The sequence below is a fragment of the Vulpes vulpes genome, chromosome 1 (assembly GCF_048418805.1).
Source record: "Vulpes vulpes isolate BD-2025 chromosome 1, VulVul3, whole genome shotgun sequence".
In the NCBI taxonomy this organism is placed as follows: Eukaryota; Metazoa; Chordata; class Mammalia; order Carnivora; family Canidae; genus Vulpes; species Vulpes vulpes.
In genome coordinates this window covers 66,001,561-66,026,375 of record NC_132780.1, presented here as the reverse complement: position 1 = coordinate 66,026,375, position 24,815 = coordinate 66,001,561, and the positions used below count along the sequence as shown (strand labels likewise).

General features: G+C 49.6%; 1 protein-coding gene and 1 long non-coding RNA gene across 2 annotated transcripts; one reads left to right on the top strand and one right to left on the bottom strand.

Annotated features, from left to right (window-relative positions):
• Nucleotides 1–2,415: 2,415 nt before the first annotated feature.
• On the bottom strand, nt 2,416–12,534 carry DACT2 (dishevelled binding antagonist of beta catenin 2). The gene is made up of 4 exons (XM_026015968.2): nt 12,218–12,534; nt 6,745–6,877; nt 5,310–5,552; nt 2,416–4,407 (listed from the first exon to the last, which is right to left on the bottom strand). Exons 1-4 carry the CDS (start codon nt 12,479–12,481, stop codon nt 2,786–2,788), a joined length of 2,262 nt encoding a protein of 753 aa, XP_025871753.2. The 5' UTR covers nt 12,482–12,534; the 3' UTR covers nt 2,416–2,785.
• On the top strand, nt 11,026–23,425 carry LOC140599902 (uncharacterized). Its single transcript, XR_012002941.1, has 2 exons — nt 11,026–11,654; nt 20,259–23,425. It is a non-coding gene; the product is annotated as an uncharacterized lncRNA (long non-coding RNA).
• The last annotated feature ends 1,390 nt before the right edge of the window (nt 23,426–24,815 follow it).

The window sequence follows — 24,815 nt, the reverse complement described above, 5'->3', positions numbered from 1 at the left end:
TGGGGAAGTCAAGGCAGCTGGGCCTCAGGCAGATGGGAGGACGAGGCACCTAGGATTGCGTCTCTTTACTCCAAACCCGCCTGAGAGTGAATGTGGGCACACTAGCAAGCAGGTAGCTTGGGGCCGTGGGCAACTGAGGTGTGTGTCTGCGTCTCTACAGGTGAGAGAGGGAGAGACTGGAAGAGAGACCGGGAGAGAGACAGAGACAGAGGGATAGAGACAGAGGGAGAAACAGAGGGAGAGGGAGAGACAGATGGGGAGACAGAGACAGAGAGAGGGAGAGACAGAGAGAGGGAGAGATGGAGACAGAGGGAGAGATGGATACAGAGGGAGAGACAGAGAGAGAGAGACGCATAGAGGGAGAGTCAGACAGAGACACATGGACCTGTGACTGATCACGAGAACCCCCTGTGCCACCGAGGCTGCCGCTGCCTGTGGTTTGGGGCCTGCATCATTTCTGTGGTTGGTTTGTTGGGTCACCTGGCGCAGCTGGTGTGTATGTGGGGGGTGTGCGGGGGGCGTGTAGGGCACGGGTGAGCCAGGACCACCCAGTGGGGTGCGTTCCCATCAGGGGGCACTGGGTCAAGGGGTCAGGGAGGGGAGGCTGGTCCCCGCAGAGCATGGGGTTTTGGCACCAGAGGCTCCTGCTTAGGGCCCCAGAGCCCAGTAACCACAGCAACGAGACAGTGGACGAGATGGTGCCAGGGGCAGAGAGACCACGCTGACCAGGGTCAGTGACAAATCCATTTTCTCCTCTCTTTGTCATTGAAATCACAGAATTAGCCCTGCCTACTTTCTCATAAAGACCCCTCCCTCTCCTCCTATGAGGGGGTTGCTTGTGGACCCTAGCCCCCCGAGTCGCCACCCTGATGCCTCAAATAAAGGCCTCTGTTCTCTTCAGTTTCGCCTCCTGTATTGGGTTGATAGCCCCTGGGTCCCTTCCCTGCTGAGTCTAGGCGTCCTGGTGGGAGACACGACCTGGAGGTCCTGTCCCACAATATGAGGACGCTGGGACCACACAGGGTGGGAGAGAAGTCTGCGTCTGATGCCCTTCATGTGTGCAAAGCTCCAACCCACACAGGAGTGTGCCTCATGGACGGAAGCCCACCGCCGCTTTGCTCCAGCAGGGTGCTGGTGGTGCCCTTGCACAGGCACCACTGCACCCCCCCACACTCGCAGGGAGGGAGGGAGGGAGGGGGCCAACCACGTCTCCAGATCTCCACCCGCCCCGGGGCCCTAGAAAAACCCGAGTTCCCATCACGGGCGCCACAGGGCTGAGAATTAGACCGTTCTCAGAAAACCTCCTGTGCAACAGCTTTCCACCTGTTAAGGGTGGGTTTGAATGCTTTAACCACGGATGCGGTTTTTTAAAAAGCTGAGGAAGCCCCACCCTCCTGTCCATAAGCAGATTCCATGAAGCACAAGTGGGAATTCCACCCGGACCCGGAGAATGCCTCATGCCCCCCTCTGTGAAATGCCTACATCCTCGGGGTGGACACGGCGCAGCCCCTGCGACCTGCTCCCCATCACCGTCTCAGCCACCACCCCGACCGGCCGACCTCTTTGTTCTAAAATGTCGATTGTTTTTTAAAATGTTCAGTTTTGTTTTTTTTTTTTTTTTAATGTTCAGCTCTTTAAACCGTATCCTGAAACCAGTCGCTTGTTACACGAATGTCCATAGATCTGCAAATATTTTGGCTGGTTTTCTTACTGTTTTTCCTTCCAAAGTTCTGGCCGACTGTACATTTGCCCCGGGGTGGGGCTGAGGTCTCCAGCCACCCCCAGGCTCCACAGTGAAGATGTCCCCCCCTCGTTCTTTTGGCCCCGGGCCCAGGGAAGCACTCGGGGGCAGCTGGGAGGGATTCAAGATAAAGCTGCTTCAGGAATTAAAAATGTTGCAATACTCAGCAGGCAGCTTCCCTGAAAAATCTTTGAAAAGTTAAGGGGCAGTTTCTTTGAAAAATAAATACCAAAAAAGCCTAGTTTTTCGAAAACACTTAAAAAAAAAAAAGGATTTTATTTGAAATCATCTCTACACCCAACACGGGGCTGGAGCTGGAACTCACGACCCCGACACTAAGAGTCGTGAGCTCCTCCGACTGAGCCCACCGGGCGCCCCTCCACGAACACTTTTACACTGTTTCCTTGTGTTGGAACCAGAGTTTGGGCCACGCATGTGAGAGATGCATGTTCCTGCCACAGGTGAGGGCACCCACGGGGTGGGGACACAGGCCTGGCTGACCTACCACCGAGAGGTGGTTTGCGAAGATGATGGCATGATCCACGTTGATTCACGGGGAGGGCTCACATCCTGGTTTCTAGAACACCCTCTAAGAGAATGCTCTTGGGAGTAATGTTTAGGAGGGCTGCGGGTGACCACGGTGCCAGCTGAGCAGATGGGGCCTGGAGGGGACCACGAGGACCACGAGGTGGACGCCGGCGGGGCCGGGCTGGGACTCTCCCCAGGAAGACGCTGCCACAGAGGCAGCAGGTGGGCGGCTCTGTAGTCTCCCCTGCATCCACGGGGTTGGGGACATGCTCCCAGAGCCTCTGCAGGCCGCAGGATGAGCCCGGGGACCCACTCCGTCGCCTCTTCTCTGGGGCCTGTCCCCTCCTGTGACTTCGGAGATCAGCCACGTTGGCCAGACGACACACGTCCACGTCCTAAACGGCCAACGAGGTAGGTCCCGGTCCCTAGTCCTGGGAGGGCCTGTGTGTGCTGGTCACACGCGCTCACTGCGGGTCCTCAGGAGGTCCCTGTCCCTTGCGCAGCCTCCTGGGGGCCTCACACCATGGTCATGACCCTGAGTGCTGCCGGCTGGAACCTTCGGATCTTTCTCCTCAGCGCCTTGGAGGCCTTGATGCGGCACAGTTTGGGTACGGGAGGCAGGGGTGGCCTGCGGGCGCCCGGGGCCCTCCAGGGCTGCGGGGGACACGCCCCAGGCCAGGCGCCGCCCTCCGAGTCACTGCTGCTGGACTCCCGGTCCCCGAAGCGGCTGGCGGTGTGGTCGCTGGCCCCGTCCTCGCTGGTCTCGGCCACCGTGGAGCGGGGCAGGGAGGCGCCCTCGGCCGACGGCTCGGAGCCGTCCGACTCGCTCCTGACCCGGGCGTCCTGGCGGGGCAGCTTGGGCCGGGCGCGGGCGCACACGGGCCGGGGACCGCCCGCCCTGCTCGCTGCCGGCCTGTGGGGCCCCGGGCTGCCGGAGATCTCCACAGAGGACAGCCACCTGCGCTGCTTCTTCCGCCCCTCCCCGCCCGCCGTGCCCAGAGCACTGCCTTCCACGGGGAACAAGGCCTGGGCGGGGGCCTGGCGACTCTCCCGTCGGGCCACCAGCAGGGGCACCAGGAGGGGCACGGGGTAGAGTCTGGGCTCGGAGCAGGACCGGCTGGGGGTCGCCCCCGCCAGAGGGGGCCTCCTCCTGAGACCCTCCCCCCACTCGGGGGGCAGAAGGGGTGCTGCGAGGGCCCCGTCGGGGGAAGGCTGCCCCCCAAACCGCAGCACCTTGTCACTGGCCCCTCTCTTGGTCTTCGTAGCCTTCATCTTGGGGTGGCCTATTTTCAGCCCCAGGAGGGAAGGTCCACTGGCAGCAAATGGGGGGCGGGCACAGTGCCCTGGGGGCAGAGTGGGGCTTGCCCTGCCCCCCTTCCCGGCAGGTGACAGGACTGTGCTCTCCTGGCAGCTGAGAGCCTGCCGTTGAGTCTGGGGGCGGGGAGAGGGGGCTGGCCCATGGCCTTGCTGAGGGGCACCCAGCATGGTCTCCCCACGGATGCAGCCTCTTGAGGGACTGGGTCCCTCCTCTGGAAGGCTGCTGGGGTGCGGGGCAGCTGCAAGGAGCATGGCAGGTCCCCGAAGCCTGAGGTTGTCCCAGCTGGTGTCCGCCCTCTGGGCCATCCCACCTGACCCTGCTCTCCCTGGGGTGCACACCAACTTCTCCGGGCCACCTTCACTGTCTGCTCTCTGGCCACCAAGCACCTGCAGGGATGGGGGCACCTCACGTCTTGGGGGTCCATGCTCACCCACACTGCCCTTTGGGGGGGTCCCTCGGCCCCGCAGCCTTAGCAGCTTGTCTATATATGCTGCAGCTGGGCCAGCCTCAAGGACAGGTCCAGTCTGGCTAGGGCCTGGGGCCGCAGGGCTGGGCAGGGGCTCCCTCCGGGGAGAGTGGCCATTACTCTGCAGGGCCTCCTTGTGTAGAGAAAAGAGAGGGCTCTGAAGAGCCACAGCATGCAAGGGGCTGGGATATGGGTACACCTCCCTGCCACCCTTGGACACCAGGTCACGCTGGTACTTGGGGTCCAGCACGTGCACTGGGAGGTCCATCCCCTGGTAGAGAAAAGATGTGGACTTGGGGTCTGTGCTGGCTTTCTGGAACACCACCTCAGGTGGTAGGACTCTTTCAAGATCACCTGGGAATGAGAGAAATGAGCAAACAGGTAAATTGGGGACCCTAGGATGATCCTAGGGTCACATCCCATGCAGCACCATAACCCTGAAGTGCCCTGTGCAGGCCTGGGCAAAAGGCCTGGCAAGGGGAGGGCAGCATGCCGTGCACTCTGATGCCAGGTCACGAGCAGCACAGATAGGGCTGGTTCACACCTAACACCATCACCGGGTCCGGGCTGTGCCCTCTCTGCCACAGCCTATGAGGCGACGTTGGACTCAGAATCCCAGGCCTTCATTCACCCCAGGTTTGGAGATGCCCAGAGAGGCAGGTATCTGTGACCCCACGGTGGGTTCTGGACAGACCCTCCCTGAAGGCATCACAGAAAGGAAGTCATGGGAATATTCACCAGGACAGACAGCACTAAGCCAGGTCTTGTACTAGAAAGCTAATCTGTCCAAAGATGAGGTCGTTTCCTTTTGCGACAGACTAAAGAAAAACAGGTTCTTTTCTGAGCCCCTGAGAAGGACCCTCTTGTGAAATGAACTCTCTCCGGGGTGCTCTGGCTACTGAGCCCATTCCAGTCACAGACAGATGCCAGTCAGGTCGTGTAAGGGTTCTAGAAGGATTTTTAAAATAACTTTCAGATGTTCACTTAAAAAGTAAGAAAAAAATGCTTTTTATCACAGCAGTCTTGCTATAATGGACAGAAGTGGGCATTTGATTCCTGTCTCTATCCAAAAAACCATAAAAAGAAAAAAAAAGAAAAAAAGCCTATAGGTAATTTGGCGTAGTACCTGTGGGATTAGCACCAGCCCCAAATGTACACGGGGCTTCCTTGCTTTGTGCTCAATGGTGCAACAGCCATCCCCAGCTGCCCCATCACCTTGAATGGGACCTGCCCTCCCCTTCCTGGCTCTCCTTTACCTGTAGACACTGGCCTGGGCCGGGACACGCCCTCCTCGGTGGCCTGGGGTCCCCATGTGGGCAGGGGGGCTGTGTGCACGGTGGTCTCGTCGGCTGAGCGGGGTCGGCAGTCCCCTGCATCGGGGCTGGCCATGGGGTTGGCTGGCAGCAGAGTGCCCAAGGAGGAGTACATGCGGTCACTACACACAGACGTGCAGGAGGCAGAGAGGGAGCAGGAGCCACCATCACTCAGCTCGTAGAAGCCTGGACAGGGTGAAGAGCAGTGGTCAGTGCACCTCTGGGCAGTGGCCCCTCTCCTGCCCTGTGCTGGGGGTGGGGCTCAGGATCTCATCAAGGGTGGCACTGGAGAAGGTGGCCAGGGGCTCCCCATTACTGTCCATTGCTGCCCCATCAACAGGGTCAATGGGAGCCCCCTTCACCTGGGACCCATCACCCACTGACCCCCGTCCTTGGCAAGCAGCTTTCCTTCCCCTCCGTGACCTGGCTTTCAGCCCCTGCAGGGCAGGCCTCTGGCATCCTTCACCACCCACTCCTCGTCCCAAGCGGCAATCGGAAGAAGACAGCACGCTGGGGGCCCTCTAGCTGGGACCTGCCACACACAGTGCACATCCAGACCAGGTCGTGGTTTTTCAAATTAAAAAACATTAGAAGAAACAGCAGACAATGCTGTACGCGGTCTCCGGGGTTGGCCGTGCGATCCAGCGTGGGGCCAGAAGGGACCATTTGGCCTGAACCAGGCATGTCAGAATGGCTCCATGACCATCTCCTTATAGCTTTTCTTTTTTTTTTTTTTTAAAGATTTTATTTATTTATTCATGAGAGACACCGAGAGATAGAGAGAGGCAGAGACACAGGCAGAGGGAGAAGCAGGCTCCGTGCAGGGAGCCTGATGTGGGACTCGATCCCGGGATTCCAGGATCATGCCCTGGGCTGAAGGTGGTGCTAAACCGCTGAGCCACCCAGGGATCCCTCCTTGCAGCTTTAAAGTGAGAGACACAGGGCAGCAGGCAAGGGGACTGTGTCCTTATCGCCTTGTCTGACAAATCATACAGATTTGAGATGGGATAAACCTGCAGGCTTAGAAAAACACCTCTGCTGCCTCATGAAACAGTTCTTCACAACCTCCCAGTTGATCTGACCTCAACAGAGCCCAGGGTCTGTCTCAGGCCTGGCACAGGTGAGACCCTCAGGAGGCTTCTGTTATCAACAGCAGGACCTGTCCCGTTAAAACATCTCTCCATGAGTACACGCACGTGCACTCTCCCCTTTTTCTCCGAAGCACATTTGGGTAGAGGGATGAACTGGTGCATTCTCAGCCCTTTGGGGGTCAGGTGCTCCAGGTGGGCGGCGGGCCTGAGAGCGCGGGCCCTAGAGGTGCCGGGACCCTGGGAGGGCTGCCGGCAAAGGGCAGCTTCCACCTCGGAGCTCGGGCTACCTGAGCTGGGCCTGCTGTCGCTGTCGGCAAGCTCGCTGCATGGTCGGCGCACGTCCAGCTGGAGCTCACTGATCTGTCGGTCCAGCTGCTCCAAGTGGGTTTTTAGGCCGACGTCCTGGCGCCGCAAACGGTTCTAGGAAGGGAGAGCATGAGAAATAAAAGTGAGTTTGTGGAAGGCAAGCTTGGTGCCCCATGGGACCTTTGCCCTGGGCACATGATTTAGACTCCCCAAATCCTGGGCTCCTGCGCCTCATCCTGATTGCTCCCTGGAACCAACTCCCCGGCTCTCGTCACCAGAGGAAAGAGCCACCAATCCCTACCCCAACAGGGTTTCCGTCTCCAGTCACCGACTCTTAAAAACTCAGCTAGGTGTTTCTTCATAAGAAGACTGATGCAGACCATGAGCATGACGTCGGGACCCAAGGCAGCACCTACCCTGGCACATGGCACAGACGACGGGTTCAGCTGTTGTTCTGAGTTTTATGTGAGAACTGACTTTCCCATGCTCGTGTGCCCTATTCTTTCACTCAGCAGACCCTGGGTGAGCTCCAAACTTATCAAGGGGACACGAAAGCGCCAGGAGAGAAAACGGGCCCTTTCTGCATACACCCCCTCTCCCCCATATTACAGGTGCCTCTCATAGGCTCTGTGGAGCCCTTGGGGACGGGGCACTCAGTGAGGCTCAGAATCTGCCTGGGAAACTTTTTGGTTAGAGGTTCTCACCTTAGCTCCCCCTCAGAGGCTCTAACCTCTCCGGGTTCAGCCATAAATGGGTTCTTCTGAGCACTGGCCAAACACATGCGTGTGAGTAATTACACACATACAACGTGTGTATGTGGTTAATGCTCATAGTACATATCCACACATGTTCCCACACGTAAATAATAAATATGTAGAATGACGAGCACTGAGTGCTTAATAAATGCTGAATTCCTCTTTTCGATCATAAAGCAACACCCTCTTTTCAAGGTCTGTTGCATAAACTTCTTATTTTTATCAACAGTTAAGTTTAAGGCAAACAATGAATAAATGCAATTATGTAGTTTCCCCTGTTTAAGAAAATGATTGTGTTTCGAATTTTTACACAGAAAGTGAAGAATTCTCCAGAGCTCCGTAATTTGGGGCTCTGGGGAATTCCTCTTTGCTACTAGGAGAACGCAGCCCAAGAGGGAAGCAGGTGGCAGTCATTTCCGATTCTTACGAGGGAATCATGTGGGCACAGTGTTGGGACACCAGCCCAGGCGAGGGTCGATGGGTGAGGAGCCCAGGGCACATGCCAGGCCACCGTGCCCACAACCCTTTGCTCCAGGGCCCAGTCCAGGGCTCTCAGAGCAAGCTCCAAGTTTTATAGCAACAGCTTCTTGCAGTCCTAAGACTGTCCGTAAACATATCATGGCAGCAACCAGTCCTAAATTTAATAAAAACCTTATAATCCCAGAACCATCCAGTCCAGCCTAAGCATCCTGGCTTCTAGCTTTGACTATTTTTACAAAGGAAAATGTTGCCCAGGTAAACAGCAGTAGCAGAGGGAGTCAGGGGGTTTGCAAAGACAGGCTTCCGGCCAGTGACCACCCCCCCCCCCCCCCCACCCATGAGGAACACTAGATTCAGGCAAAGGGGCCAGGGTGTATTTTTGCTGCACATGACTCTTCTCCTGCCATAAAGTCAGGCCACGTTTCCCCGGCAAGTCAGTCCCTCTTCAATGCTTTCAAACATCAGTCTGACCTCTTCTCTTCCAAATCAGTATGCTCTCGACCTCCCGGAGGAGGACAGCACCTGGGATGCCATCCAGTTGGCTTCCTTCCTCCCTCTGAACCCCTCCCCACCCCCAAAGTCATCCCTGTGCCTTTGTGCTGAGATTAATTGCTTTGTGTTAATGTCTGGCCAGCCAGGCCTTCAGTGGGTGGTTTCTGATTCATGTCCAGAGGCCACAGGCACACAGGCTCTTAAGTGTTCACAGATGATTTGCCGCATCCTCAGGACCCACCTGCCCGTCCACAGGGCTTCCCCATCCAGAGTTTACCCTTCCTTGGTCCCTTACTTGGGGTTTTTACGACTCTGCTTTTCATGAACTCCTTCTTGGCATCTAACTGTGTGCCAACAGTCATAAGCACCTTCTGTGGCCAGGACAGAGTAGAATCCACTGCAACCCAGCCACAGAGTGTCTCTGTGCAAGTATTTCTGCAGAGGAAATGTGAAAAACCCCCTCGCGCTGGGTGAGCAGGACTGTGGTAGCCACATGGATCCCCATCAGAGCGGCCCCCTCCTCCCCACCTCTGTCTCCGACATCCAGGCTCACCATCAGGGCAGCGAACCCGTGTAAGGGGCCCTGGGGGCAGGGAGAGCACACCTGCGGTTCCTCAGGTTCCTCTCTGAGTGTAAGTGCAGAGTCCCGGGATCCCAGCCACACCTGGGAACCTGCACCTTGACAAGCCTCCCACAGTACGCAAAGGTGTTTTCTGAAGGCAAGAAGCCTGAATGCCACTAAAAACAAATACTGAGCTTATCCCTTCCCCTGGAAGGTGTACTGCGTGTACACCTGTACTCCGCTTGTTTGTCTTTGGCTTCCAACTGCGACCCAGGAGTCCGGGCTCCTCAAGCCTTTACGGCAGATTCAAAGGACAAAGATGAAAAATGCCCTCAAGTTCATGATACACACGTGGCGTCTATTTACTTTTTCTCCTTCCTCAAAGGCTGAGAGTATGCAGAGGAAACATCACCCAGGTGAATCCCGGGTGCTCCCCCTGTGGGCAGGCGGGGACACGTTACTGCCTGGCTGGAAAGGGGGTCGTGGGGGCACCGTTCAGCCTGGCGACAGACGGAGACGCAACTCAGTTCCCGCCGATGCCCTGCCCTCATGGGGATCTTGAGCAGGTTTACTCGCCCTGAGTCCCCGAAGCAAGTGTGGCCACTCAGGGAACACGCCAGACATCGCGTTTGCAGCTGCAGAGGCAGCCTGCCCTTACAGGAGTTAGTGCCAGAATCCGCCAGTGAAAAGGACTTCTTGCACGCTGCCGGCCTGAGGACAAGTCACAACCAGCAGAGACAACTCCTGGGAAATTCTTCAGGATGAGCTTTCCCTGCGGGGTCCCCAGAACCTTTCTTCACTTGCACCTAAAGCACCTCTCCCACTGACCCAGCAGCGTCTCCTGCTGGGAGGTGGAGCACCCCAGGCGACCACGTCAGGGTCCACCGGGCACTGGACTCCTAGGAAATGGGACGGCAGCTGCTCAGGAAATGCCAAACCTCCCTGAAGATACAACCCCCTGGAAGCTCAGGACTGGCCAGAGGGAAGAAGCTGCTCTGCTCAGAGGTCCCGGGGGCATCATTAGCTCAGAAGTCTAGAACAGGGAGACAGTAAATGTTCTCTTCTGTTGGAGCAACACAAGTCGCTCCTTTATTTGCTCACCAAATACTTACTGAGCACCTACTGCATGCTCCTTTGTGACTCTGGGTGTGGCCCGTTTTGATAAGTGTTCACCTGCTCAGTCTGCTAAGGTCCTAATCACAGCTCAAATCCCCAGAAAGGCTCAAGCTCATTCCCACTGGCGAACCCCTGCAGGGCAAAGCCTCTGAGGGGCAGATAGAAGTCCTTCCTGTCCTCGCACCTGAACGGTGCCGCTCCGTCCACGCCAGCGTGGGCGCGGGAGGGGCCCCGAGTTAGCGGGCCGCTGTGAGGTCCGCGGCTGTGCTGCGGGTGAAAGGCCTTTGATTATACTCCTCATCACGGAACTAGTATTACTCCTATTTTTTTCCCTGCAAGAAAAATGTGGAAGTGTTAAGCCCTAGCTGATGTCACACAAATTCAATTATTCTTCTCTTTTGATCACATAATCCATGCCAAGAACAAAGTTTGAAGACAAAGTGTGCGTGTTCCTTCTGGTCCCCACATTAAAAAAAAAAAATTAAACAAAAAAACCTGTTTGATCTCTTCCAAAGGCTACTTGTAATTAGAGGCTGACAACTCGCAAGTCTGATTTGTGTATTACTTAAGTCAAGTTAATCATCAGCTGTGCTCCTTCCCCTCTGAGGAGCACTTCAGGGCAGCATCTCAGCAGCTCCCTGCTCTTTTTTTTTTTTTTTAGATTTTTATTTATTTATTCATGAGAGACACAGAGACACAGAGAGAGAGAGAGACAGAGACACAGGCAGAGGGAGAAGCAGGCTCCATGCAGAGAGCCCGACGTGGGACTAGATTCCGGGTCTCCAGGATCAGGCCCTGGGCTGAAGGTGGTGCTAAACCGCTGGGTCACCTGGCTGCCCAGCTCCCTGCTCTTTCACAGGAGCCACACATCTTTGCAGGCCGTAGTGTACTGTGCAAGTAACCAGGACAGACTCCTCAGGACGGGTAAAACACGAGTGATGATTCCCCTCAAAAGCACGTTCCTGCCCTCTGTGTGGCAGCAGCTCAATCACAGACAGAGGGGAGGCTGCACAGTCAAGGCCCATCTGCCTCTGTTTTTTGCACTTTGGGGAAGATGACTGGAGTCCTGGGAGGCATCTCAAGACGCTGGACTTCTAGATTCTGGAATCTAGAAACACTTAACAAATCTGTAACCTGACTAAGCTGAGCTGAGCTTGAGGCTGCAGCCAGGCTGCATCCCGGCTGCTTTGTTAAGACAGCAGCTTTTAAACAGAACAGATTTGAATTTCTAAATTTAAAAAAATTCTGCTTAGAGTGCTAGAATTAACTCCAGCACATAGGAATCTTTCTGTACAGCCTTTTTTTTTTTTTTTTTTTTTTTTAAAATACTGCAGTCCTGGAAAAACTCTTTCTGAGCTATTTCCAACAGGCGAGGTACAAGCCTACAGCAGATGAAGAGGCGGAGGAGCCACCATGGAGCGCCCTCGGTCCTCTAACTAGGAGCTGGCATTTGGAGGAGGCCAGGGAGCCAGAAGAAGACACAAAGGTAAAGCAGCCCTCAGAGGGTCCTGGTTCTACTGCCTCTGGGATTCAGGACACGCCTCACTTTCCAGGTCAGGTTACAATTTAAAGTCAAAGAAGCTTTCACGGGATACCCGCTGAACACAAGGTTTTGTTCCAAGGCCAGGACAACCCTGAACCCCAGCACAGTGTGGGGACGATGCGGGTGCGCCCCGCACGCGGCCTGCGCTGTGTCTGAACCTGGCAGCGGGGACACCTGCTACCCGGGGTGTGACCCCAGGATCCCAAGGAGCCCCCCACCAGGAGAAGCCCACTAATGCGTTCTTATACCAAAGGCACCGGAAGTCCAACAGGAATGCTCCCCAAATCCGTCTGCGCGGGGGTTAGGAGGCGGCGAAGGGGTGCAGCCCCAGGGCGCCTTTCCCTGTGCTCCGGCCTCCTTGCCCGCTCCTTGGAACCGAGTTGCATCCCCCGAAATCCCAGAGGGTGGCCCGGAATCGGTGGGACAGTCTGCCGGGGGGCAGGGCCCCAGCGCCCCAGGGCGCCCCGTGCGCCCCCGCCGCCCCCCGCGCGCCCCGCGCTCCTTACCAGCTGCTCCTGCAGCGCCGCCAGCGCCGCCTCCAGCCGCAACTCGTGCGCGCGGGGCCCGCGTGGGTGCTCGGGGCGCGCGGGGCCGCGGGGGGCGGCGGGGCCGGGCGGGGGCTGCAGGGCCAGGGCGCCCCGCACGCGCGCCTGCTGAGTGGCGCGCAGCCCCTGCAGCTCGTGCAGCCCCGCGAGCGCCGCGCGCAGCCGGGCGCCCACCCTGCGGCGGTCCCAGCCCGCGGGCCCCGGAGGGCCGCCCTGCGCCCACATCCCGCGCCGGGCCTCCCCGGCCTCCCGGAGCCTCCTCCCAGCCTCCCGGCCGCGCGCGCGGCCTCCTGCGCCGCCTGTCCCCGCCCCCGCCCCGCAGGTCGCCAAGGTGGGGTGGGACCTATCGGTGGCCGCCGAGGGCGGCGATTGCACACGCCCCAGGTCACAGCGGCCGCCCCGGCCCGCCCCGTCGGCGCGCCCCTGGGGGCCCCGGGACCCCAGCCCGGGGCGAGTCTGCAGGGGACGGCCCAGGAGGACCCCAGCGGGGAGCCGGGAGGGGCCGCGAGGGGAACCAAGGCGCTCAAAGGTGGTTGAAGGCTTAAAAAAAAATTAAGATGAATTCTTGGGACAGTGCCACATTGTAAGGACCGTGTTACCATTTTAAGCTCCTTATGGATTTGAAAAACATATTATCGCCTTTTCCTAATGTATATCTGCAGTAGGAATCCTCAGATATGAATGCATACGTGTGTGTATTTACGTAATAATAGCTCTGCCGAGATGCAAGGATCACGACCATGCGCCTATTTGAAGCGGACAATTCAGTGGTTCTGCTTCTGTTCACAACTATCACTGCGATCACTTTTAGAACATTTTCACCACTCCAGAAAGAAACCATCTGCCCATTAGCCTCACCCTCCATCCCCCCCACCCCCACCCCACACCACCACCCCTGCACCCTTGTCCTTAGGAACCACTAGGGCCCCTGTTATGGACATTCCCTATAACGAGCATCACACCCTACAGAGTCCTCTGTGAGCCGCCCCATTCTCTAGCTCTGTGTTCCCAAGGTTGCCCCATGTTGTAGAGCGCCTGGGTCCTTCATTCCTTTCTGTTGGTAGATAATATTCCACTGTGTGCACAGACCACTTATATTTATCCATTCATTGGTGAAGGTTTGGGGTGTCTCCACTTTTTGGCTGCTGTGAATAATCTGCTAGGGACATTTGTGTGCCTTTAGCTGGCTGTATGTTTTCACGTCCCTTGCGTGTAGACCTCAGAGTAGGTAACTACTGTGTTAGATCTTTGGAAGGACTGCTAGATATTTATTTATTTATTTATTTATTTATTTATTTATTTATTTATATTAGTTTCAGAAGTAGAATTTAGGGACTCATCAGTTGCATATAACACCCAGTGCTGGGCAGCCCCGGTGGCTTAGTGGTTCAGCCCAGGGCTTGATCCTGGAGACCTGGGATCAAGTCCCACTTTGGGCTCCCTGCATGGAGCCTGCTTCTCCCTCTGTCTGTGTCTCTGCCTCTCTTTCTCTCTCTCTCTCTGTCTCTCATGAATAAATAAATAAAAATTTAAAAAAAAAAACACGCAGTGCTCATCCCATCACATGCCCTCTTTCATGCCCATTACCCAGTTACCCCAAACCCTGCTCCCTCCCCTCCTGCTGGAGAAACAGCATTAGGCTGGAACCAATTTATGATTCTTCCCTTTCATTTTCTTCTGAAGAGAGAGGTAGAGAGAGGCTTAGACTGGATATGAGACTTGTTCGGTTATCTGTCTTCTTCTCATCTGTGGACTCACTTATTGGTGTCTTTTGGAGAACAGAAACTCCTCATTTTTCTGTATTCTTATTTATAATTGATTCTGTGTCATTTTAAAGAAATTTTCGCTCACCTAAACTCTTCAAGATATTATTTAATCTTCTGCTTCTCTAAACTGTATTATCTCACTTTTTTTTTTCATTTAGATCTACAGTCCACCGACAGTGGTTTTTATGTATTGTATGATGTAGGGGGATCACTATTTTTTCTTGAATACATATCCTAGTGCAGTATTTATTGGAAAAAATAGTCCTTTTTGAACTGTTATGCAGTACTACAGTTTTTGTAAATATATCTAGGTCTGTTCTGGGCTCCCTTTTCTATTTCATTAGTTTGCCTATCCTGGCACTTGTCCTAATTATTGTGGCTTTTTATAATGTGATGATATCCAGTAAAGTATGATCCCCTACCTTGTTGTTCAAGGGTGCCTTGAGTATTCTTGGCACTTGATAGCATTATATAAATTTTAGAATCAGCCGGTAGATTTCTACAAAAACGCTATTGGTATTTTGATGGGGATCACATTAACTCTATAGCTGAATCTGTAGAGAAATGAAATCTTTATAATATTTATCCTAATCCATGGACATGGAATACCCCATTATCTATAAAGATTTTCTTCCATGTCTCTAAATATTATTTTATAATTTTGTGTGTAGAGGTCTTGTACATCTTTCACTAGGTTTATCCCTCCTTTCTTAGTGTTTTTTTTTTTTTTCTGATAGTATTGTCAATGTTACCTTTAAAAATTTTCTTTATTTTTGTTGATGACATACGGAAACACTGGGAAGGTATTTAATAACTTTGTTAAACTCATTTATCAATTGAATAATTTATCTATAGATTTTAAAATATTTTTTCCATATCATCTCTAATGGAAGTTTTACATTTTTTTCTTTCCCATCCTATACCATCTATCTATCTATCTATTATCTATTTATTTGGCTTTATTGCAGTGGCTAGGACCTCAGTATAATGTCAAAATAGTTATTATGTCAAGCATCCATGTATCATTTCCAAGGGCTGTGGGAAGGTTTTCTACATTTCACCATTAAAAATGATGTTTGTTCTATGTTTTGTAGTAGTGTTTATCAGATTTAAGGAAATTGTCTTCCATTCCTAGAATGGATATTGAATTTTAACAACTGTGTTTTCTACTATTTTAGTGATTATATTATTTCTTCTTTTTTTTCCTACTAATATGAGTCATGTTAATTGATTTACAAATGTAAAGCTAACTTTGGATTTCGGGATGAATCAACTTGGTCATGAGGTATTTTCCTCATTTATATGTTGCTGGATTTAGTCTGATAGTATTTTGCTTTAGAGTTCTGCATCTGTTTTCATGAGTGAGGTCAGCCCATCCTTCTTTCCTGTACATTTTTTTTCTCAGGTTTTCAGAATCAATGCTATGCTGGTCTCACAGACCAAGTGAAAATATTCCTTTTTGATATTCAGCATAAGTGTTTTTGTAAGATTAAGATAATTTCATTCTTAAATGTTTGGTAGAGCATTAATGAGGCCATTATACCTGGGTTTTTGTTTGTTTGTTTGTTTGTTTGTTTTTGTGTGTGTGTAAAAGTTTTTAATTATGAACCAAAGTCCTTGAATTACTCAGTCCATGTAATTACTCAGACTTTCTGTTTCTTCTTGTGTCAGTTTGTTGCAGATGATTGTTATAATTTTCTTCTCATTGTGTCCATGTTTTCAACTATGTTGACATAAGTGTCCAATAATATTTTCTACAAATATTTATTGAATCTTTAGTGATGTGTGCTCCCTGTCCAGCTTTTTTTCTGTCATTTAGTTATTTGTGCTTTCTTTTCTCCGCACCCCCCGCCCCACCCGATCAACTTTAGTGATGCTTTAGCAATTTTATCAGTTTTTTCAAAATACCATCTTTTCACTGGGTGTTATGCTATATGTTGGCAAATCGAACTTCAATAAAAAAATATATACAAAAAAATAAAGAAAAAAACCCCAAAATACCATCTTCTGACTTTGGTGATCCTCTCTGTTTTTTTGTTTGCTTTCTCATCCATCAGTCTATCTGCCTCATTATTTGCTTCAGTATATTTACCCTGGGTATAATTTACTAGGTTACTTTTTCTAATTTCTTGAAATGGATTCTTCACTCATGACCTCTCCTTCACCCATCTGGCCTTGATCAGACCTTGTCTGTGGTGGGCAAGAACTTGTTACTAGGAAAACATTGGGGCCTGCCCCTCCTTAGATAGTGTGCATCATTTTGAATGGCTTGTGGGTTCACCTTGCCTGCTTGGGCTACATCTGTACTTGGAACTTTGTGCAGAGGAGTATGAGGACAGCTCTTGTGTGGAATGGCTTTAGAGAGGAAGAGTCGTGCATGGAATCTCAGTTTGTCCTTGAATGAGAGAAACAAAAGGCATTTTAGTGATCCTGTACTTATTTATTTTGCTATTGTCTCCTGTCCTTATTGCCGTAGATGGAAAGGGGTCTAGTTTTCACTCTCCTCATTACTCATTGTTAAATCGTGACAGTGGTAGGCTCTGCTCTCTCTCTCTCTCTCTCTCTCTCTCTCTCATAGAATCAAAGTGGTATCCTCTATCACAAGTGCCCCTGAGAAGGAGTTTGAGCCCAGGGAACATTTTTGGGGTCCCCAGCAGGGAATTGGATTTGTACCAAGGCCCCAGACTCCCTCGCAAACTGTCAGTAATTTTTCCAGCTTTCCCATCCTTTACCTCATTCCTGTTTCATGATCCTGTCCTTTGTATTCCATGAACTTGGAATCCTTGTCCATTTTTGAACTTTATCTTTCTTTGTTGACACCCACAGTGAATGCCATTTCCTGGGCCTTGGAGAACCAGTCAGAACCTGGGTGTACATGTCAGGAATCCAGTCTCCCGAGCCAAAGCCTTGATTCCCAACCAGCAAATTTGCTGCTACCTGTTATTGTTCACTACATAATTACCAGCCTCCGGATTTTGTTACATAAGGACACAGAATGAGAAGAAGGAGAGCTTTTGAGTTTTATCCTTTTATTATATCTTCTTAATCACATTGTCTAAACTATTAGTGCTTACGTAGTGCTCTGTAAAGATATATACCCATTAAATTTTAAAAATAGATGGATCTTATTCTCAGGATCATTTTTATGTCATACCATTTTTTATTTTCTGAATACTGTAACTTCTTGAATCTATGGAGATTAATTTTCTGTTTTGTTTTAAATTACCTCTGTCTTGTATGGTGTCAGCTTTTTTGTTTACCTTTGGCTCTCTCTTTCCTATTGTAGACTTCTCTCATGTGGCTGAGGATTCATGGATACTATTCGCCTGTGAGACAATAGGCAGGTGTACATGGTAGTTGAGTTTGGTTTCATTGTAGAGTCAAAGAATGCAGAGCTGGCTGGGGTGCTGTGCACACCCCAACATCAGATGTAAAGGGCTGTATTTGTGGCACCACCACCATGCACCCCTAGATGGGTATTTTCATTCATTTACATATGGCTGTAGTTGTAGATTATACCTTTTATTGATTTACTATCATTTTCATCTGCTTTTAGTAGGAAGACATGTGCTCCATACACTATTTTATGTTAGAATCCACTAGAAATTTTTGCCTTTAAATGACATTTTTGCAGTCTCAAGCTTATGAAAAAATTGTATGTACAGTATAAAGAACTTTCTCCTGTTTTCCCAGAACCATTGAGAATGCACTGATTACCTGTTGCCCTATCACCCCTAATACCTTAGTGTGTGTTTTCTACACACAAAAGGGATTATCCTAAGTATGCAAAGTTTAATAATTAAAATCAGGAAATTGATGTTGCTTCATAATCACCATCTAAAATTCAGTTCAGGTTTCACCATTTATCCATCAACATCCTTCAGATCAGAACAATCCTGTCCAGACTAATGCATTTACTTGTCCCATCCTGCTGGTCTCTATCAGCCTGGAGAAGAGCTTAAACTGTTCTTGACTTATGACTTCACTTTTGAAGATTATGGACCAGTTATTTTGTAGGAAGCTCCTTGGTTTCATTTTGTTTAGGTTTCCTCCTGGTTCAGGTTATGCATCCGAGGTGAGAATATCACAGAAGTGATACTGTTCTCTTGTCATGCATCCTACTGAGGGGCATTCATTTCCAACATGACCACTCCAGACACTTCCCACCTTGATCACTTCATCTCTATCTGTCATCTGTCTGCCAATCTATCCATCCATCCATCCATCCATCCATCCATCCATCAATCCATCCACACACCCACTCATCTATCCATCTATCCATCCATCCATCCATCCATCCATCCATCCATCTATCATTTATCATCTGTCTGTGATCTGTCTCTGTCTATCCACCTCTCCATCGCTTTCTCTCTCTCCCTCCTCTCTTCATCTACCCATCATCTATCTCATCCCTTCAGTTCTTACATTACACTCATTACGCTATAGCTCCATCAGTATCCAACTCTTAACAGATGAGCCATGTTTCACTCTATGGACACAATCATATTTCAGTTGATGAACATTTGGTTGTTTCATTTCTTCCTACCATAGCAGTACTGCAGAAAGCATTCTCATACATGTGGCCCTGCTATTGTTGCTTTTATTTCTATAGGTTGTGTTCTTAGAAGTGGAATTTCTGATATCAGCCTGCATCTATGTTTTTATCTTAACACTGCAAGATTTTCTTTTCAGAAAGATCATAGCAATAACCAGCAATGTGTTAGTGCAATCTCCAAACCTATATCATTGCTGATACTGAATGTCTTCATTTTAAAACTACTTTTGAGTGGTAAAAATAAAGTATCTCAGTGTTTATTCTGTGAACAACATTGTGATTCCTTGTGAGTGTGAGCATCTCTTTCTGTGTGTGTGTGCTTAAGATTTTATTTATTCATGAGAGACACAGAGAGAGGCAGAGACATAGACATAGCTCCCCTATGGGGAGCCAGATGTGGGACTTGGTCCCAGGACCCTAGGATCAAGACCCGAGCCAAAAGCAGATGCTCAACCACTGAGCCACCCAAGTGCCTCTTTGTGTGTTTGTTAAGAGCTTTTACGTGTTCCAGTGGGCCTGCTTGCTCGCATCTTCGCCTGTTTTCCGGAACTTCTTGTGTGTTTTGACTGTTATTTATCGTATGTGTTGGACATGTTCTCCCCCTCAATCTATTGTTTTCCTCCAACTTTGTGGTATTCTTGGCATATCAGACCGAATATGTTCTTCTTTTTTTTTCTTAATGTTTTTTATGATTATTCTCTTACTTCAGTTCTTTCCTATTTCAACATGAAGTCATTATTTTGGCAAACCTTATTCTTTTTTTTAAAGAATATTTATTAATTTATTTTAGGGAAAGCAGGGGAGGGGTGGCGGGGGGATGATCTCAAGAAGCTCCTCTCTGAGTGTGAAACCCAACATAGAGTTTGATCCCATGACCCTGAGATCATGACCTGAGCCAAAATCAAGAGTTGGATGCTCAACCAACTGAGCCACCCAGATGCCCCTTGGCAAATTATTCTGATATCACATATATATTGTTCATCCACCGGAATTTATTCTTGCATCTGATGTGATGTAGGGTTCTAACATTTCCTCCATATAATTAGTTAATTATTCCCACCCCATTACCTTTTCTTTCTTTCTTTTTTCAAAGATTTATTTATTTAGCTTAGAGAGAAGGGGTGGGGAGAGTAGAGGGAGAGGGAGACAGTCTCAAGCTGACTCTGTGCTCAGAACAGCTCGATCCCAGGACCTTGAGACCATGACCTGAGCTGAAACCAAGAGTCAGATACTCAACCGACTATACCACGCAGGCACCCCTCACATCAGCTTTTCTTAAACAAACTTCCCTTTTCCACTGAATGGAAATGCTGTCTCTTTTAAATGCCACCTGTACACCTGCAACTAGTCCTTCATCTGACCTGTATGTCTGTCCTGATGCTCATCACTTACTATCAAATCTGAGGGTAAAGTTCAGTGCAATAAATGTGAGTAAATTATTAACATGGAAAAGTGTTCTTGATATATTATTAAGACAAAACAGCAGATAATAAAACAACTGTGGCTCCATCAGGAATGTGTGTGTGTGTGTGTGTGTGTGTATTTCATACACAGGGGACTGTGAAAGGCTATCCATGTGAACTACAAAAAGTAGTTCTGAGTAAAGGGATTACGGGTGACTTCATCTCTTTTCTTTATTTATATGTTTTTTAAGTTTATTTTATATATTTTTTATTGGCAGGGAGGTTATGAAACCAGATGCGGGGCTCCATCTCATAACCCTGAGATCATGACTTGAGCTGAAATCAAGAGGAGGACGCCACCCATTTTTATTTTTCTAGAAGCATTACTCATGTAACCAAATAAACAAGTAAAAAATTTAGTGATTCTCCTTGACTTATAACATAAAAGCTACCAGCTTAATTTTATCTTCAAGCCTCTCTAGCCATGATACTACCACCTTTGTACAGTAGTCAAAGGAAATTTTCAACGTGAAGACAGTTACAGATGCCCCTCACCTAGGACTCAATAAAGACTGTAACAGCTTATTTATTTTGATTGAAGGGAATGACACATTAATGAAGCTGTAGCAAATACACACTGGCTTCTATGCATGCAAACCAACCGTATTAAATTAATAATTATATTCTTGCCAAAGGCAAGTGGGGATTATGCAATTAGGTACTGCTTAAGTGCCTCAATCAGCAGATAGATTTTTATTTACCTATAAAATAATCTCATAAAAAATGATTGGAACCTCATTATTTCACCACCAAGGAGACTCGTTGGTTGGACTTGCGTGTGTCTACGGCTCAGAGGCTGGAGGTCCCTTTTGTTTGGCTCCATGGCCATGTGGTTCCTGTGTTGGAGTCCTGTTGTGTGCAGTGACGGAGCCTTTTGCCTGAAGGGTTAGGGGAGATTGCCAGCAGTGCTGTGTAACACCCACCTCCGAAGGATCCTATCTGTTGAGGAAGGTGGCGGTCCACCGTGGAGAAGTGGCACGTTAGCAGGGTATGCTGCACAAGTGACGCAAGGACAGCTTGGTGGCTCTGGGTCCAGGAGGGACTCGCTCAGCACTGTGCTCCTCCCTCAGCCTGCAGCCGATGGTGGCCATTGTCTGACAAGGCTCACATTTGTGATAACGAGGGTTTGTTACGTGATGATGCTTCAGTGGCTTTAAAAAAACTAAAAGGGGATCCCTGGGTGGCGCAGCAGTTTGGCGCCTGCCTTTGGCCCAGGGCGCGATCCTGGAGACCCGGGATCGAATCCCACATCGGGCTCCCGGTGCATGGAGCCTGCTTCTCCCTCTGCCTGTGTCTCTGCCTCTCTCTCTCTCTCTCTCTCTCTCTCTCTGTGACTATCATAAATAAATAAAAATTTAAAAAAATTTAAAAAAATTAAAAAAAACTAAAAGGATGATTTACTAAGTCTGAATTCACCTTCATATGAGTTTTCAATTTTCTTGATGTTCATGATGTGCCTTAAGCATTCTCTGTATATTGGCTTTCCCACGTAAACAGTGGGTTCTGTGATTTGGAAGCAATACTTGCCGTCCTTGCATCTTGATGGGCAGCAGGAAGGCAGGTCTTGTGCACAGGATGTGCCACTGAACTTCAGAGAAGCTTTTCCCCAAGAAAGGGCTCCCCCCTGTGCAAACCACAGAGAAGGCACCATTGTGCGTGTTGGAATAAGTTGGAATCGGTGAGGAAGGGCTGTCAGGACTGAAATTTCCATGTTGTATTTTGCCTAGAGCCACTATAAACCTCATAAAACGAGAGCACTCTTTCGGACTCAGGTGTTTTGACTTGATCTGGTGTGGCCTGATTTGCAATGTCACTGAATTTCTGCAATGGAAAGCACATATCGTGTAGCCAAGTACATGGGCTTCCTTCCATAGTCTCCCTAGTTATTAAAAATGAAGTTCTATCTTAATTCCCTTTATTTATTCACTGTTTTCTGTCCCTATAGTATTATTTCAGTAATACTTTAGTCTTAATTCCTTTCCTGATGACTTTCTGGGTAGCCTAGCTTACTGCCCTGGGAATTTTGAGTTGGTGGACAATCTGTGATGAAGGCTCTAGATGTCTATCTTTCTCCTTATATTGGGACACGGTAGTGTAGACATGGACGGCAAAGCATAATTTATTTGTGTGTGTGTGTGTGTGTGTGAGTGAGTGTCCCCTGCTAAAAACCAAAGGATGCACTGTGTTCATAGCCGATTAGTAATGCATGGTCATTTTTATTCCAAGACTAAAATAGTAAATCTATAATAACTTTTTTAAGGAAGAAATTGAACTAAAGATAAAGCTGTCCTACAACTTCAGTTATGGTATGTTTTATCATCCCACAATAAAGGAGACTCTACCTTACAGATCATTACCCGTGAGAGTAGAAGTAGAGTGCAGAAGATGGTTCTCGGATCCAGCGCCATCCATCATTTGGGTTGGGGTGGTTCGTAATCATCTTTCACATACTTTCAGTTGTATAATGTGCTGCAGATTAATCTCGAGGGTCCACGTGCTTATTATAAGATGTCTGCATCGGGCTGTCCTAGTAAGTTGACAATGTCGTAAATCTCTGCAAGTCCCAGCGAGGTGAGCATTAGCACGTTAGGCCACTTTTTACGCCCTGGCGTGGAGGTTACGGTGTGTGTCCTCTCCACCAGAGGTGAGCCTTGGGAGAAGATGAGTTATATGGTCTTAATCTGAGTTCATGAGGCAGCTGCATGTTCTCCCTACTTTTGGGTGGTCACCTCCAGAAACGTGTGAAAACAACCTTATTGCTTATGTTGATTATTAAAGAGATATGTAATGATAGGTAAGTAAATGTGTTGCAGGAGAAAACTGTCCGCAAAGCTCACCCTGTTGTGCACAGTTTTGAATATATTATATCCTTCCAGAGATTTCTGTGTAAATATAATTTTAATACAAATGGAATCTTTTTAATTTCACTTTTTGTCTATTTTGTTAATACATACAAATTCCATTTTGTGATTATATAATACCATATTTCACTAATCCCCTATTGTTGGACATTTACATAATGAATTGTTTCTCACTGTTCTAAATCATCCTGAATAAAAGTGCTTAGCTCCTACCCACCCCCAGAAAAAAGGTGTTATCATTAACACTCCTTCCAGTTTTATATGATTCTTAGGTTTAATATAAAGATTGAACATCTTTTTTGATGTATGTAAAATATTTGTATGTCTTCCTTGTTCAAAGCTTTTGTCAAAAATTTAATTGGGGTATTTATTATGAGTATGTAAGAGCTCTTTATTAGAGATGTGAGGAGGGTTGTCAAAGATACTGTAAAATAGGAGGAATCTGGGACCACTTAACATAAATGACAGCTCGGTAATGCATGGAGCTATTAGCAACACAATAAAAACAAAAATTGTTCAGCATAGGATCCTGAGTCAATTAATTGTAGTAGCTATGTTTTCTTTAAGTGGGAATTACATATTTTAGAAAGAAGTATACTGAAATTATTGAAAATGCAGTGGGGTGTTAGTGCCCTGGCCAGGATGATGGCTGCTGACTCCTGCCTTCCTGACCGTGTGTTCGAATCCAACAGTCCTTTCTGGACACACACCCCCAGGCGGGAAATCCGGAAAATTACCGCACATGTGTCCACAGTTAACTATTTTACAGAAACGACACCATCATTCACAAACACTCCAGTGATAACTGGAAGGCATGGACACTCTTTAATCTTTGGGAAATCGAAAACTTTGGGGCAAGTTTCTGTATCAGACACGTCTGTGAACCAATTTTGTATTGGATTAAATTAGATGATTGTTTAATTCTTGGCAGAGACATGGTTTGCTGATTATTCTCATGTACTTTAGCTCACATAGTTACAGGAAGCAGTTAGGGCCAATTCTCTCTACCTGTTAAGTGAAGTGACGTAGGAAGAGGTGGGGCTTAGAGGTGGGGCTCCTGGCATCTGAGCTCCAGAGACTGTATTCTCAGGTGCTCCAGCCCCGTCTGGGAGCAGGCCAGTCCACACAGCTCCTGCTGCCCCTGAGGGGCTCCCTGGCCACCCTGAGGCCAAGCCCAGCTTCTGCCTTCAGCCCGCAGGAAGCCCTGTGTACCGACCGGGGATAGGAGATGGTCGAGGTAAAGGGCCCTGCAGGTGTGCCTTGAAGTTAGAGACAGTCTCCGTGGTGCTGCTCAGGGCAGCACTTGGGGTTAGGGTGAGCGTCAGGACAACTGCTGCCTTCCCTAAGATATGAAACCCTGGGAGCACCGTGTACCTGTGTGGAGTTCCCTGGAGCAGATGGAACCCTGGGGTGCACTGACCAGCTGTGTGGGGTTCCCTGGGGGCAGATGGTGCCCTGGGGTGCGCTGAGCACCTGTGTGGGGTTCCCTGGAGCAGATGAATCCCTGGGGTGCGCTGAGCACCTGTGTGGGGTTCCCTGGAGCAGATGGAGCCCTGGGGTGTGCTGAGAACCTGTGTGGAGTTCCCTGGAGCAGATGGAGCCCTGGGGTGTGCTGAGCACCTGTGTGGGGTTCCCTGGAGCAGATGGAGCCCTGGGGTGTGCTGAGCACCTGTGTGGGGTTCCCTGGAGCAGATGGAGCCCTGGGGTGTGCTGAGCACCTGTGTGGGGTTCCCTGGAGCAGATGGAGCCCTGGGGTGTGCTGAGCACCTGTGTGGGGTTCCCTGGAGCAGATGAATCCCTGGGGTGAGCTGAGCACCTGTGTGTGGTTCCCTGGAGCAGATGGAGCCCTGGGGTGTGCTGAGCACCTGTGTGGGGTTCCCTGGAGCAGATGAATCCCTGGGGTGAGCTGAGCAC